The sequence below is a fragment of the Phyllostomus hastatus genome, unplaced genomic scaffold (assembly GCF_019186645.2).
Source record: "Phyllostomus hastatus isolate PE091 unplaced genomic scaffold, TTU_PhHast_1.1 phas_contig_90, whole genome shotgun sequence".
Lineage (NCBI taxonomy): Eukaryota > Metazoa > Chordata > Mammalia > Chiroptera > Phyllostomidae > Phyllostomus > Phyllostomus hastatus.
The window spans coordinates 4068176-4085558 of NW_025333984.1; the positions used below are offsets into that span (position 1 = coordinate 4068176).

Sequence of the window (17383 nt, forward strand, 5' to 3'; positions counted from 1 at the left end):
CATTATAGAATAGGCAAAACTATGTAGACAATAAAAAAGATCAGTGGTTGCTGGGGTTGGGAGTGGGGAGGGATGAGTAATCAGATCACAGAGGAATTTTACTATTTTCACAATACTGTGTATGATACTATAATGGTGGAAATTTGTCCAAACTCATAGAGTGTACAATAACAGAGTGAACCCTAATGTGTTAAAACTATGGCTTTGGGATGATTATGGTGTGTCAATATAGGTTCATCAGTTGTAACAAGTGTACCACCCTAGTGGGGGATGTTGATAATGGGGAAAGCTCTACATGTATGGGGGCCTGGGTTATATGTGAAATCCTTATACCTTCCCTTCAATTTTACTGTGAACCTGAAACCTGCCCTTAAAAAGTATTTGTAAAAAAACATTGTTTTAGAGGGAGGAAAGGAAGAAAAAGAGGTATGGAGGGAGTAATGGGAGGAGGGAGGAGAGAGAGAGGAAAGAACAAGAGAGAAACACACTTAAAGGCCACCTGGTAAACTGTTTTCAAATTCTGTGACTTCCTGCCAGTGCAAGTTGTATTGTTTTAACCCTTATAAAGAGCTGGAATTAAGGCTTTATCTACCACTTGACCATCAGTCAATTTCTGTAAATAGTTTGCCAGAGTGTACATTGATAAGTAATCCAGACACTGACACCTTAATGCTACAAATTATTTTGCTTGTCATTTCTTTTTAGCTGATAATAGAACTCTGAATGTGGATTCCACTGCAATGACACTACCTATGTCTGATCCAACTGCATGGGCCACAGCAATGAATAATCTTGGAATGGCACCACTGGGAATTGCTGGACAACCAATTTTGCCTGGTATGCTATTTTTAATCACCTCACAAGTATTTCTTTATATTGACCATATGGTCATAATATAACAATATGACACAATTTATTTTGATGTTGACATTTTCTATATTCTGCCTAGAGTATGCATTTTTTGTATCATGAGCTTTATAGGTTGGGTGGCCAGTAGTTCCTAGTACACTCCCTATTGCCCTGTGGGCAAGTTGTGGGTATATCTGATGCAGGACATTGTCTCTGAACATTTAAACAACTCATTGAAATAAAACGTAACAGGATTTGGCAAGGGATTACACAGCTTGTCTAATTTTATGGATTTCTTAGAGGAGGCAGATAAACATGAAGCTAGAATGAGAACTGAATAAGACATCCCAAAAATCATAGATTCTTAAAGGGAAGAAAAGGAGATAGTAGGGAACACACCAAAGACTACTGTTAACATTCAGTAACTTTTAATATTTTTTAAACAAAGTAAACCATAAGAGAATGATCATGGTGTCATAACTCCATTGCCACAAAAGATAAAATTAGAAAAAATGCCCAATATCTGAAGGGTTTAGTTTAGACACAAAAATTTTTCCTGGGCTGTCAGAGCAATTAACCATTAAAATTGATTTGTGAAGACATTAATTAGAGAATTACAATCTCAAAAAGCTCAGGGTGCTTTATAAATGTCCTAAATATTAATCTCCTCAGATTCATTTAATTGGGGTCCTACTTAAAAGTATGACAGGATCAGGCCAATCTGGGACCTTGCTACTCAAAATGTGGTCTGCATAACCTAGGAGTTGTCAAGAATCCCAGAATCTCAGGCCCCAGCTGAATTTTAAGAGAAGCTGCATTTTAACATGATCCCCAGTTGTTTCACAAGCATATTAAACCTGAAAAACAGATCTAGAGTGATACTGCTTTGTTGTGCCATTTGTTTGTATAGTTAACTACTCCCACCCCCCCCAAAATAATTTCACAATTCCAGACTTGATTTTGAGTCATTGTAGGTTATAATGAGGATAAGGTAAGATAGGCAACAGTGGTGCATAATAATAAGAAATATGATTACATTAAAAGCTTATAAACAAGCAGCCAAACATAAAGAAAAAAATATGTATATAAGAAATGGGTCGAGAAAAAAGGAGCTTAGGTTCTATATGTAACAGAAGCAAAGAACTGTTTCATCAAACTTTAATTCATACCATGATCTGTTGGTGACTAGACTGTATTCTACTCCATTAAACTAACCACGATTGAAATGAGCAACCAGGAGTCCTTTGAGGGCTACAATGATTGGACCATGGATCTCCTTGGGTCTTAAATTGCTAGTGGGATCAAATCCGGAATCAGTGGGCATTACAATAGGAGCTGGTATTGCATAGTGCTTAAAAACCCAGACTCTAGAATCATTCTGCCTGACTTTTAAGCCTGTTTCTCTGCTTCATCTTGGGTAGTCTTATATATCTTCTATGAAACTGAGTTCCCTCATTTATAAAAGCAGACTAGTAGTACCTAACCCTTAGTGTTGATGTGAGAATTAAATTGTGTGTAGCACAATGCCTGCTATATAGTTAGTGCTAAAATACTGTTGTCTGTTCAACTACTTAAAATATTTATTAATGTATTTCTCATAGGCATTTATAAAGGAAGTAATGGGTTTTTAATTTAGTTTTTCTTCATCATTTCATTATAATAGAATTTAAGCTAAAATATTATATATTATTTTAAAGCTCCATATAGAGCAATCCTGAGTCACAACCTCTTATAGCCTAGAGTGACTAGATAATCTGATTGACTTGAGTATTACCAGTTTATGGAAATATGAACTATATAGCTGTATGTCCCAGGAAAAACCTTGAAGCCAGACCTGATCTAATACCAATAAAATTAAATGTTAGATTATATCACATTATTTTTAAATCCCCACATCTAAACATAAGTCTATGACTACAAAATAATCTTCAATGCTTACACACCCAACCATAATGTGGAGCAAAACAGGCCTAGTATTGAGAAAGGAAAAAATCCAAACCACCATTACAGGCCCAAAGTTTACACTGAGGCCAATATCATGCCTAGAAAATTTCAGTAGGTTTTCTTACCAACTTAGTTTTTAACAACACAGGCCTGAAGGACAGACTACTTGGTTTTGAATCCTTGCTCTGCCACTTGCTAGCTATGTGACCTTGAGCAAATTATTTGACCTATCAATACCTCAGTCTCCTCATCTGTAAAATGCGGATAATTATAGTACCTACCTTACAACATTACTGTAAAGATTAAATAATATACTGTGCATAATGCTTGGCATATAATAATCACTCAGTAAAGGTCAACTATCATCATTATTATTACTGTTAGTAACATTACATGCTCTTTAAGATGAAGGAAATATTAACATACTTCCATCAAATGGCTGCTAAGCTGCCATTTACATTGAAAGTATTTGGGTTTTCAATAACATAATCAAAACAAAAGAAAGTATTTGGGTTCTCAGCAGCCACTGTCAGCTCTAAGGATTGTTTCCCTCATCAATCTCCACTCATACATTTCGAACTTCAAGAGAGATTTTAATTTACACCTCTAGCCCCCTTTTCCTACATCTTGTTTTCTTAAGGATTATGAAGAAATGGCTTCACAGGGTCCCCTTAAACCTTGTGATTCAGTGATCTTATAGCTATGTTCCAGGAAGTTACTTGACTTTTTAAAACCTGGTCTTAGAGCCCTGGCTGGTGTAACTCAGTGGATTGAGCACGGGCCTGTGAACCAAAGAGTCACCAGTTTGATTCCCAGCCAGGACACATGCCTGGGTTATGGGCCAGGTCCCCAGTAGGGGGCACATGAGAGGCAACCACACATTGATGTTTCTCTCCCTCTCTTCTTCCCTTCCCCTATCTCTAAAAATAATTATATAAAATCTTTAAAAAAACTGGCCTTAGAAATACTGATATTTAGTTTAGTAGTGTCCTTCTTGTCTTAAAAGTACGTGAGGCAATAGCAGTAGACTGAAACATACTTTGTAAAGTTGTGTATAAAAATCCCTTGAGTTATTTGGGAACTGATTTTTCTTCTCTCTGTATTATTTTACAATCAAGATTAGAATAGGGTCTCTGAATCTAGACTGCGTAGGTTCAAGTAAATCCCTGCTCTGGTATTAAGTAGCTGTGTAACTTTTGGAAGTTATTTACCATCTCTGTGTCTCAGTTTCTTCATCCATAAATGGAGATAATAGTAGCCCCTATGTCACAGGGTGATTATGATTATTAATGAGTTAATACATGTAAAGTCTTAGAATGATGCCTGATTTACAGTAATTTTCCAAAGAATTCATCTATGATTGTTATTATTTTAAACTCATATTTTATATGGCTCCCAAAAAGTTGAATTATGGCTCATTTGTATTGTATGACTCACAATAGCAAAGTATAGTGAATACAACAGCAAATTTTGTCCCTGGAGAAGCACTGAGCAATGGCAGGTGAAGAGGAGAGTATTTGTCTCAAAGTGCTAATGACTTTGCACTTTGTAAGCACCATACCCCAATATTGCTTACCTTTCTTCTTGCTAAAGTCTGGGAACAGGGTGCCTGTCATCTTTATTAAGTAATGTTTTATCTGAACACCATAAAACCTCCCTAATTCACTTCCCACCCCTCACAATTCCTTAAAATGGAAAAAGCTGCAATGAGCTACATGGAATTATTCCCTGAGATCACCACTGATGGCTCAGTAATTCAGCTACTTTTCTGTTCCTTAGGAGGTTTCCTACTGAGCCAGTAGACTTTTCTTTGTCTTGTCCTATCTGGCCTATCTATTACAATACAAAAGGCTTTTGGCCTTGATTAAAAACAAATGATACAGCCCTGGCTGGTGTGTCTCAGTGGATGGAGCACTGGCCTGCAAACCAAAGGGTCACTGGGTTGATTCCCACCCATGGCACATGCCTGGGTTGTAGGCCAGGTCTCCAGTAGAGAGAGTGTAAGAGGCAACCACACATTGATGTTCTCTCCCTCTCTTTCTCCCTCCCTTCCCCTATGTCTAAAAATAGATAAATAAAATCTTTTAAAAAACCAAATGATACATAAGCTTCCTTGACTTACCCCAGAGAGCTCAAATTCATACTGGCATGGATGCTGAGTCTCTTGGACACATACTTGTCATCGGGGCAATGTGTGGAGCTTCTTTTTATCCAACATGGTGTTTTGTACAGTTGCTGTTCAATCAAGTTAATCTACAGTGATCATAGATTAGGAGGTCTCCTCTGGTCAGTGGCTTTCTTTCCCGAAAGAATATTTGCTTTCCAAACTAGTTAAAATAACACTAATGTTAGATTTCATATGAAAAGACGTATCAAAAAGAGTCAGGCCTTCTGTTTAAGAATCACTATCCTGCCTGTCATGCAAGATAAATCCAAGGAAGGACCAATAAGGGAATACTCATTAAATATTGTGTGCTGCTTCCTTTATTTTCCCCTCAATGAAAATATCCTTAATATTCAAATGTGGAGTTCGTAAAGTCCCATAACAGAGAAAGAGTCCTTCATTATGGTGTCCCCACTGTATTGACTGTGAGTCCCCCACAATGAGAGATGTTGGAAAATACAGACTCATGGACCTTATTCCCAGAGCAAGTCCCTGCCCATCTATGAGCATTATACTTCCTAAGGAGGCAGTTCTCATTACACCCAGCAAGCCAACTCTCATAGAAACAGAAAGAACGAGGATGTATGATACATGACAGGTCACTGTTGTGCAAACTCCTCAAGGAGGCCTGAACTTGGGTTTCTATTATTTTTAATATGTTCTAAAAACAGAATATGCCTTCAGTGGCCTTTAAAGTTGAGATCCTGAGAAAGGAGAGCACAATTCACCATCATGGTGGACACTTCACCAAGAGCCAATGATATATAAACTACTTTACCAAATAGAATTAATGTCTCTCCAAAACAAGCTTGAATCCTACCCAATGATGGTACCCTCAAGTCTCCCCATGGAAACTCTCATGAAGCATGCTATAGTGAGACCATTCATTCATTCATTTATACAAGAAATATTTACTAAGGCCTGCTGTATGCAAGGTACTGCGAGAAGCCCTAGGGATGTGCAGTGAACAAAGAAAAACAATGATTCCAACCATCATAGTGACTCCAGTACTTTTAGAACCCCACCCACAAGTTTTCTCCCTATTCTCATGTATGATATGCCTCTTGACTAATAACAGCTCAAAGATTTATCATCCATTTTGTCCATTTGTGCTTTTATTCACCCATCCATTCATTTAAAATATATTGAACTACGTCAAGTGGATCCAAAATGGGCATGGCCCAATCTGTCTTCAAGCTCACAGTTCACTAGTAGAAGCTACAAAGTAATTATCACTATACTGTAATAACAAGGTATGTCCAGAAAGTATCCAGCCATGTAATATGGAAAATAGAGATATTTTTTGAAGAAGGAATATTGTACATAGGACAATGACACCTCAGTCCCCTTTAAAGTAGGTACCTTGGGACCTCACACAGTTCTCTCAGTGGTCATCAGCTGCCCATCACATTTTCCTGAATCACCAATGGTCTGAAATCTCTTCCCTTTCAGAGGTGATTTTAATTTTGGGAGAAGCCAAAAGTCACAGGGTACAAATTCTGGGCTGTAGGGAGCTGAGTCACCTGGGTGACTTAATGCTTCACCAAAAACATCTGCAGGAGACATGATACATGAGCAGGCACATTGTCCTGATGAAGCTGCCAATCACCAGTTGCCCATAGCTGTGGCCTTCTGAATCATCCAAATAGTTTCCACTGAGGAATGTTCAAGCTTAATGAAAATTTGATGCAGATTGGTTGCTCTACTTGCTCAGTCATTTTGAATGCAACAGCCACACAGTACACATGCTCACTCAATGGCATCTATTGCTGCCACTGACTAGTACAGTGAAGTTGTCATTGTTTACACATGCACATTTCAGTCCACTCTCCTTAGCTACTAGGTTACATCGATGTCACACAAACCTTTCTTGTTATTTTAACAATGGCCAGATTTTCTCTGGACAGATCTTTGTATATAGCAAGTGTCATAGTACAAACATAGAAAGAAAAGTATTGTTTTAACCAGGGTGGGATGTGTGGGAGGAGGTTTCTATGTAGGTAGTGATGGTCATGGAAGATTCACAGAAGTGGTAACATTTGAACTTGGTGTCCAAGGATATATAGGAATATGTCAGGTGAAAAAAAAAACCACTAAGAACAGCCCAGGCAGAGGAAATAGTACACCAAAGACTAAAAGGTATGCAAGAGTATACAGAATGGCAACAATGGTTAAATACTGATTTGAATTACACCACCCCATTCCACAAACAGTTTGATGCAACCTATTAAAAATTTACAATAAAAAAGGAAAAATATATAAGTAATATAAACCAACATCTGAGAAAATATAAATGAGAACAAACAGTGAAGACCAGGTAGAGAGGTTAATTAGAATTCATACTTATAGGTCATAAGATCTTATCCAGTTCCTAAAATTGAGCTGCACCTGTGATAATGTAGCCAAAACAAAAAGGGAAACCTGATGAGTTATATAATTTGCATTTTCCATGAAGAGAAAATATACCAATCCTCAGAAGTCAAACTTTTCATGACCCTTAACACTTTTGTGTGTGTGTTTGACATTTTAGTTCTGAAAGTTTTTCATAAGGAACTTCATGTATAGGGTTATACACTAAGTGAGGTAGTTGAGTGATCTCAATCCCAAATGCTGGTGGGTAGCCCAGGAGCAGGTAATAGCTTTATTCCCTGATCTGTTGCAAAATGTAAAAGCTAAGAATATCCTGACTTTTTCATGAAGCTGAATTTGCTCAATTAAAAGGACTGTTTTATGACTTTATTCTGAGATAATAGACTTCTTATGTTTTTTTTATTTTAAATGTTCTTCCTTTTATAAACTACATGAATGGTACATGGTTACTTTCTGTTACTTTTTCCCACATCTTTTCCTGACAAATTAAAAGGTTGGAAATATTAAATAAACATATTTATTAAGTATAGGTAATTTTATTTAATTTTTATTATATAAGGTTCAGGTGCATAACATTATCATTCGATATCTTCATATACCACAAAATGATCACCCCCAAAATTCTAGTTACTCTTCATCACCATACAATGGACACTTCTAGCCTTTCACTCACCTCCAACCCCCTTTTCCTCCGATAACTACTGATCTGTTCCATGTATCTATGAGTTTGTGTTTTTGTATCATTTTGTTTGTTCATTTTTATTCAACTCTAAATCCAGAAATCTAAGAACCACAGATGTAGTTTGATATATACTCATTATGTCCCTCCAAAGGTGTTCACAGCATCCCTGGATGAGAGTTGAAAGCATGACCCTGAATCTGTCAAATGTTCTAAAGAAACAAAAACACAGTATAAATAAATAGGAAGGACTAAGGGGAAGATGGGCTAGAAAGGTAGATATTTTCAAAAACTTTATAAGGAAATAAAGCTTCATAGGGACTGCCAGTCAAAATGGCAGAATATGTAAATGCTGTTTGCCATCTCCCACAACCTCATCAAATTACTCACAGTGATGTAGGTAAACCATAGGGAATATAGTTAATAATATTGTTATAAATATGTATGGTGCCAGTTGGGGTACTGGAAATATCTATGGAAAGTATATGGTTGTCTAAACAGTAAGCTGTACACCTGAAACCAATGCAAAATAAAATGGAAAGATAAAAGATTTTAAAAATTACAACTAAACTAAAGAATAACTATCATTGAGACAACTGGAAATCTAGCTGAACAGAACTCTTATAACTAAGGATATAAAGAAGAAGCCATATTAAGACTGGTAGGAGGAGCAGAAACACAGGAAAGGCTGGTCCCACACCTACATGTGGCAGTTAAAACTTGGGATGGATATCTCAGCTGTAAAGGTGTTCCCTGAGGACCAAGGTGTCATAGGCCCACACTGAGATCCCTAGCACAGAGTTCCAGTGCCAGGAAGAGAAGTCCCAATAACTTCTGGCTGTGAAAATCAGAAGGAATTGCTGCTAAGTGACACAGAGAGCTACTAGAGTTTCAGGTGTTCCTCTTAAAGGACCCATTCATGGACTTACTTGCTGCCAGACTCAATCATTTTGAACTGCAGCACTGGGAGAGAAGCTTGAAAAGCTCAAGGGACATACAGAGAAGAACTGAATTATCTGGCTTCAGGGCAAGGACTAGAGGGGGAGGTAGCTTTCCCCCAGACAGAAGTGCTGATAGAAGCCATTGTCCCTTTGTTGTGCCTTCCCCCTACCCAGCATGCATGTGCAGGCAGGCACCATATCTAAGTTTCTGTCAACCTACTAACACTTTTCACCCTGACGGTGATTCCCTGAGACCCCTCCCTACCCAACTTTCAGGACCACCAAAGTCACTTCCAGTGGATTTTCAATACAAATGAATTGTCTTGGCTCTTGCTTCAGACTTTCCTAAAATCTCTTGAGGATTCACAAACCCCAAGCACAGCATCTGGCCTCAGCATGCTCCATACATCTTACTAAGTGACCCCAAGCCTGGCACTAGTGACAGCCAGCCTCAGTTCAAAGTTTAGCCTCTCCCAGGGAATTCCAAGTTCAACACAAGCAGAAATTATCTGCAGATCACTTTGTAGCTCATTCCAGGTGGCCCTGGGCAGAGTAAAAGCAACAGCTGACCTTGGCCTACACCAGAGCCCTTACCCCCAAGAGGCACCAAAACTAACTCACTCGGTGGCCAGTTTCAGACCATACCAGATCATCACCCAACCACCTCTACAATCAACACACCCAAAGGGAGGACTCAGCAGACACCAAAACCCCTCAAAAATGAATCCTGCTCCGTGGGCTCAGCCCCTGCACAACAGCTCTTCCACTATAGTCACAGCCAGTCCTCACAGCCAATCAGACTGAGGGTCAACTCCTTCCATTGACGTGCTAATATCTATCAAGACTCAACTACAATAGGGGGGCACACACAACCCACACACAGAACACACCTGGAGCACCCACCTCAGGTGACCAGAGAGACAGCACCACTAGACCCCAGAGGATACTTACTGTGTATGGTTACTTTAATAAGATCATGAGATGTAGCAGCTCTACCTAAAACATAGAAAAAAAAAACACAAGGAAGCAGCCATAATAAGAAGATAAAGAAACATAGCCCAAATGAAAAAACAGATCAAAACTCCAGAAACAGAACTAAACAAAATGGAGACAAGCAATCTACCAGATGCAGAGTTCAAAACACTGGTTATAAGGATGCTCAATGAACTCAGTGAGAACTTTATAAATGAGATAAGAAACATTAAAAAGTATGTAGAAAATTAAAAAAGAACCAGTCAGAAATGAAGAATACAGTAACTGAAATGAAGAATACATTAGAAAAAAAAGAACACATTACAAGGAATCAGCAGTGGATTAGATGAAGCAAAAGATCAAATCAACATTTTGGAAGACAAGGAAGTAGAAAACAGCCAATCAGAGCATCAAAAAGGAAAAAGAATCCAAAATAATGAGGATAGTTTAAGGGGCCTCTGGACAACATCAAGTATACCAACATTTGCATCATATGGGTACCTAAAGGAGAAAAGAAAGAGCAAGGTATTGAAAACCTATTTGAAGAAATAATGACAGAAATCTTCCCTAACCTGGTGAAGGAAATAGACATACAAATCCAGAGAAGCACAGAGAGGCCCAAACAGAGAGAATCCAAAGTGAAGCACACCAAGGCACATCAAAATTAAAATGCCGAAAGTTAAAGACAATGACAGAATCTTAAAAGCAATAAGAGAAATGCATTTACCTACAAGAGAGCTCCCATAATACTGTCAGCTGATTTTTCAACATAAGCTTTGCAAGGTAGAAGGGATAGGTAAGAAATATTCAAAGTGACGGAAAGCAAGAACCTATGACAAAGATCACTCTACCCAGCAAGGCTATCATTTAGAATTGAAGGACAGGTAAAGTGCTTCCCAGACAATAAAAAGCTAAAGGCACCAAACCAGTATTACAAGAGATGTTAAAGTCTTTAAGAAGAAAAGGGAGAAGAAAAGATAAAAAATGTGAATCATAAAATGGAATAACAATATACTTATCAATAATTATTTTAATGTAAATGGGTTAAATGCTCCAGTCAAAAGACATAGGGTGGCTGAATAGATAAGAAGACCCATACATGTATGTTGCCTACAGTAGACACCCTTCAGATTGAAAGACGCAAAGACACTGAAAGTAAAGGGATGGAAAAAGATATTTCATACAAAAGAAACAAAAAAAGCTGGAGTAGCAATGCTTATACCAAACAAATAGACTTTAAAACAAAGGCTAAAAGAAGAGAAAAAGGACTCAACAATTCCATTTCTGGGTATTTATTTGCAGAAACCAAAAACAGTAATTCTAAAAGACTTATGCATCCCTAGATTCATTGAAACATTATTTATAATAGCCAAGATATGGAAACAACCTAAGTGGCCATCAATAGATGAATGGATAAAGAAGAAATGGTACATTTATACAGTGGAATATTATTCAGCCATAAAAAAGAATGAAATCTCGCCTTCTGAAACAACATAGATTGACCTAGATGATACCATGCTAAGTAAAATAAGTCAGTCAGAGAAAGATGAATACCATGATTTCACTATTATGTGGAATCTAAAAAAAATAAATAAATAAACAAGCAAATAAAACAGAAACAAACTCAGATACTGAGAACATTTTGATGGTTGCCGGATAGGAGGGGGGTTAGGAGGATGGTTGAAAAAGGGGAAAGGATTAAGGTGTGGAAACTGTCAATTATAAAAACAGTCATAGGGATATAAATTATAGAATAGGGAATATAGTCAATAATATCATGATAATTATGTATAATCTCAGATGAGTAATTAGACTTATAGGGTGACCACCTCATAATTTCTGTAAATGTCTAATCAGTAGTTGCACACCTGAAACTAATATAATATTATATGTCAGTTGTAACTGAAAAATAAAGATTACTTAAAAATATACCCATGCATGCAAAAGCACACATAGACTCACGTATACATATATAACTATAACTGGAATGCACTGATAAATATTGGAATAATATAGATCCTAAAATAATCTTTCCATGTTTATATATTCTGATGGTTTAAATACATGTGTGATATAATAAATAATATCTAAATTAAAAATGAAGCTTTTTTGATGGAAATTTGGGGTCAAAATAAAGGTATATTGAGGAGAATCTTTATGAATTGAAACTATGACACATCGCACACCTGAGCTCAGTTTGCTACTTTGTGTTGTACATGAGCCAGGCCCTACCTCAACTTTTCAGCTCACCTGAAACAAGTGTTTTGATGGTCTTCTGGAGAAGCAAGACAGATGCTAGTAGATTTTGAGAGTAATTGTAGAAAAATTTGGAAAACTGTGCCCTATTTCCAAAAGTGCTGGTAATAAGTCAAGGATCATCTTAGGTCAGCCAGGTTATCCTTGACTGCCTGAAAAGCCCTTTAAGGATCTGAATAGAGAGAAGGCATTCAGGACTGTAGTGAGTTAAAATATCTTGATAACCAGGCATAATTCTTAATTTTTCAATGAATTTTATAGGGATTCTAAAGAAATAGCAATAATGTCCCAGAAATATATACTTGAATTAGAATTATATTTTTTATAAAATAGCTTAATTATAAATATATGATTAGATCCTATTTGTAACACTTATTTTAGATTAATCTGTGGTTGCATTTTAGTGGTTTTACTTCGATTGCAAACTACCTTTCAGTGCTCACAGGGTTTCTGGAATACATAAAATATTGGAAATGCCCTAATGACCTTGGGAGGAAATAAATGGGGAGAAACCACAAACTGCAGGCAGAGCCTTTCTGAAGGCATGGAGGAGCTTCCAGGAAGCCAGAACCAGGGTCAACTTAAGAAAATGGAAAGCAATATAATAAACGTGTCACCTCCTTCCTATGCTTATCTTCAGTTCACACATTGCCACAATTCCAACTTCTCCTGTGGGTCAAAGTTGAGACAATGGATTTAAAACAGAGGTCTCTAAATTACCTAACACTGTGGTTTTGTGTGTGTGTGTGTGTGTGTGTGTGTGTGTGTGTGTGTGTGTGTGTGTGATAAATATATCCCAACAGGAAATTTTACTTGTAGAGCAACCTGAGGTATGCTCTTGGGCAGGAACATTTGAAGACCTGACACAGGTTGAATAGGTAGATACAGAATTTATTCTGACAAAGAGCATCTTTTTTCCTGTGGATCCATGAACTTTGTGGGAAGCAGTGTAGAGTATTGATTGAGAGCATGGTTAATAAGAGCTATTTATTGTGTTGCCTTGCTGTATTATCTCTGTGAGCTTCAGTTTCCTCATCTGTAAAATAGGGAATAATAATATTGTCTATTCTTTGGATTGTTATGAAGATTGAGTGAGATGATTTGTATAAAACCTGGAAATTCATACACACTCAATTCATGGATAACAAAATTATAGGCACCATCCCCACCCCTGCCACAAAAGTAGGGGTTGCTTTCTACAGAAAGAAAGCCAAAATGAACTGACCTGCCAGAAAATATCAAGGGGTGAACCATAAAATTGGCATGTGTGCTGTCTTTGTCAGGCATCAGAAATGGGAAACCTCTAAGGTTTCTCATGTTTTGTAGACATCAGTAGTAGTCTTAGCACATCTAGTATAATGTCAGTCATCTGGTATTGTTCCAACTGGCCCTTCCACACAGCAATAATAGAGTGACAACAATTGCTCAAGACAGTGCCTCTGGGGCCCTGCTGGGTCCCAAAGAACTTTGCCAATAATCAGAAAAATCATAGTAAGTCTAGTTTGGGTGCTTAGTATACTTTCTATTTTCATTCTTTGAAAATAGCTAATTCTATTAAACAATCACACTCCAGGCCCCAAGCATGCAGCATATTTTGCTTACCTGTCATTGTATGACAAACTACTTTGTAAGTTAGTGATTTAAAATACAATCATTTTATTGTATTTGAAGATTTTTCTGGATGAAGAATTTGACCAGGACTCAGATGGGTGTTCTGTTTCATATAATATCAGCTGGAATGCCTGACATGTAGCAGGCTAGTCTGGAGGTTCCAAGACAACTTCACTCATAATGGCACCCTGGCAGGGACAGGTAAAACACTGGGTTCAGCTGGATCCCTCCCTTTCTATTTACACTAAGGTCCTTACCACATGGCCTCTCCAGCTTGGGGGTTGGATATGATATATGGTGATTTGAAGCTCCCATAGCAAATGTTCCCAGAGATAAGTGGAAATTTTCTCCCTCTTAAGGCTTGGGCCTGAAAACAGACACAATATCCCTTCTGTCATATTCCATTGGTCAAATCAGTCCTAGAGTCCATGTAGGTTTTCAAAGTGGGTAGGGTGTAGACATAACCTTTTAATGGGAGGAGTATCAAAGATTCTGTATCCATGTTTAATTCATCACACTTGCAAAATTAATTATATAGAGGTATTTTGTTATTCATCTGCCATGTTTTTCACCACACTTGCTTCACCTTGTACATGCAATTAAATTAATTCATTAAAAACAATTGTCATACTACATTGAGTGGCAGTGCAGTGGTTAAGAACATTAAAATTAGACTAACCTGACTTTGAATCCTAGGTCTGCCTCTTTTTCACTATGTAACCTTGGGCAAGTAACTAAACCCCTCTGAGCCCATTTCTTTATCTATAAAATGAAGAGGAATAAGAAGAATACCTAGCTCACAGGTCTTTTACAACAAGATTATATAAAATGCTTAACACAATGCCTAGCACATTGTAAGTACTCAATAAACAATTATAGTGATGATGATTATTGATGATACAGCATTGTAACTGGTTGCTTGACTTTTTACAAACTAAACTATGAAGTCAAGGATTTTGTCTTACTCATTCCTCCAACCCCACCACCTGGTAGAGGGCCTGGCATCATAGTATTGAGTAGATGGACAAATGGATAACTGAACTACATCATAGAAATGCCATTTGCTTCCATTGTAACTCCCTAGCTCAGATATGTAGAGAATGGAGAACAATAATAATGCCAGGTAACTACTCTAGGTTGAGTAAATGCAAGTTGCTAGGCAGCAGAAAGGCTTAAAGCTACACTGAACCATTACATGATTTTAACTCTGAGGAGCAAGCTAGCCCAAATAACACCACAGCATTTGCAGCATTTCCAGTAAGCTGGGATTTTAGAAAGTGCATGATTCAGAAGAGGGAATACAAACCAACATTTGATGACACTTCTGCCAATGGCTGTGCCAAGAGTCAAGAAAGCAGTAGGGAAAGGGGGCTAGAAGAAATGGTAAAAGCAAGACAGAACAGGGTATTTATTGGGAAAAAAGGAGTTTGGAGGAATACCTCTTGGCCTTTCCACAATGTTTTATAAAAACATTTCAAATCTCCTTCAGAAGATTAAATTCCTAACATAAAATTGTTGGACTTCTTTGATTTTTCAGGTTCTACAGTACTTGTATGAGGCCCATGGTTTCAAATGGGCATTTTCTTAGTTGGCATTGGAAATTCACATCTTTGCTGTTTAATGGTTGAAAACAAAGAAAATAAATAATCAGTGGGCTAGGAATCTTTGAAATGTCACATACAACTTGCCTTCTAGCAAGCCCTGCTGGGCAGTATAGCCTGTGGAACTCTTGACATATTGAATGCCAAGGGGAAAAAAAGGAGTTTATCTACTTGGGCTTTAGCCACATGGCATGAATACATTTGCCTTTAAATTAATTTCATAAAATATTAATGTAATCATACCAAACAGCAGAGTGGTGAGTACATTAATCAGGAGTTATATTTATCCTGTGTATTTGTTTTTTGTTTGTCTCCATTTATTAGTAGACAGTACATAGAGACAGGCATTCCTTTCTCAGTCAAAGCGACAGAACTTGTTTATTGAACTAATGTTTCTGTAATCTGTGGTAAGGTAGAGTTGTGAGTGACAGAGCTATATGAATAACAATGAGGAGGCAGGAAGAACAATAAAAAGCAGACCAACATTTTAGTTGGAGGGAAAAATAGATAGTATTGTTTAGTTGGCATACTGTCTAATCTAATCTTTTGCCACTGAAAATTAGCAGTTTGTAAATGGGTGAAGTAATGTTAACAATTTTCCCGAAATCTTACACATAAAGAATGAAATTTTCCAAAGACCTAAATGGCATTCTTAACCACAGTGCTTTTATTCTACAGCATAGGAACAGAGTGTCAGGGACCTTAAGTTTTCCACAATGGAAAGGAAGACCGGGACCCCAGTCTCCATCTACCTAGAGCCTGAAATATACAATACTATCACAAACATTTGAGGAATGTGGAAATGAATGCCTGAAAAAGTGAATTTATTAGTGTGTGTATACATGTTTTGAATGAAAAGAAGGAAAGTTACCTATCAGGACTGCTACGTATCAAGCCAGAGGTTTTCTTATCTGTTCCGTGCTTTCACCCTTTGCGATAACTGTCATTGTTTACCCCCACTTTATCAAAAAGGGAATGGAGGCACACAGATTTTAAGAAACCTTACTCAAGGTCATGTAATTAATATGTGGAAGAGAGTAGGGATACAACAGCTACAGGGAAGAAGGAAAGGAGTATGTGTGTATACATGCATGTTGGGTAAGGTGACATTGGAAAACTAAATTTGTCTTCAGAAAAAATAAAATTTCCTTTTGGAAAAATTTTTTTTCTTCCCATATATGTCTAGGGTCTTGACATCTCAGTTTGACATACATGTGAGAGCATGGGGAATACCCTAGCTCTCTTGGTCTGACTTGCAATGGGAGATGCCAATGTGTCATCCACCTCTCTATCTGCCTAGTCACAAGATTCCCTCTCACTGGGCCCATTATACCTGAAGTTCTGCTCTTGTAGGAACCACAGATTCTTCCCACTGCTTAGATCTACTTCCTTCAATATCTTAGAGAGCCACCCTGGGGATTCAGATCAACGTTGAGGACATGCTTACAGGCATTGCCCCTCAGACCTGTGTGTTGAGCAGAGTAAAGATTTCAGGCGTAGGACCTGCTATGCTAATGCAGCTGCCCCTATATTATCAGAACTCTTTAGCCAATACTTTGTTTGCAGTCCACTATGCATTCTACTGCACAGGGCAGAGGTGAGAGTTGAGAAAATAAAGAAGTAGAATGCACGCCCTTCTCGTAAAGAACTTGCATTTGGATATAGAGACAAAATGTAAACAATGTAGTCAGTACCACCTTTAGAGCCAGGCAAGCAGGGCCCCTGCCCTGGGACAATACCTCAGGGGAACTCATTCTTTGGAGTGCCTGTCTTGATACTTTTCTTAAGTCCCCTTCCAGTACTGAGCACTCCCCAGGTAGGCAGTACGATCAGGGTAGTTCCTCAAGTCCAGAGCAGGTCCTATGTGTTTTTATTTAATCTCAGAAAGCACCTTTCTTGAAATTTTTGAAGTTCCCCTCCAGTGTCTAGAATTGACCAGAGCTTGCATGCTCATCTAAGCAAGGAGCCCTGATATTAGACTCAATCTATATGAACA

General features: G+C 37.8%; 1 protein-coding gene across 5 annotated transcripts in view; it reads left to right on the plus strand.

Annotated features, from left to right (window-relative positions):
• Positions 1 to 17383, plus strand: part of ENOX2 (ecto-NOX disulfide-thiol exchanger 2) — a 350049-nt gene that overhangs the window by 247937 nt on the left and 84729 nt on the right. For all 5 annotated transcript variants that reach the window (XM_045852289.1, XM_045852292.1, XM_045852291.1 and 2 more), the window contains one exon: positions 706 to 837. In XM_045852289.1, coding sequence (XP_045708245.1) covers positions 741 to 837 — 97 coding nt within the window. In that variant the 5' untranslated portion in view covers positions 706 to 740. The remainder of the gene's footprint in view (positions 1 to 705; positions 838 to 17383) is intronic.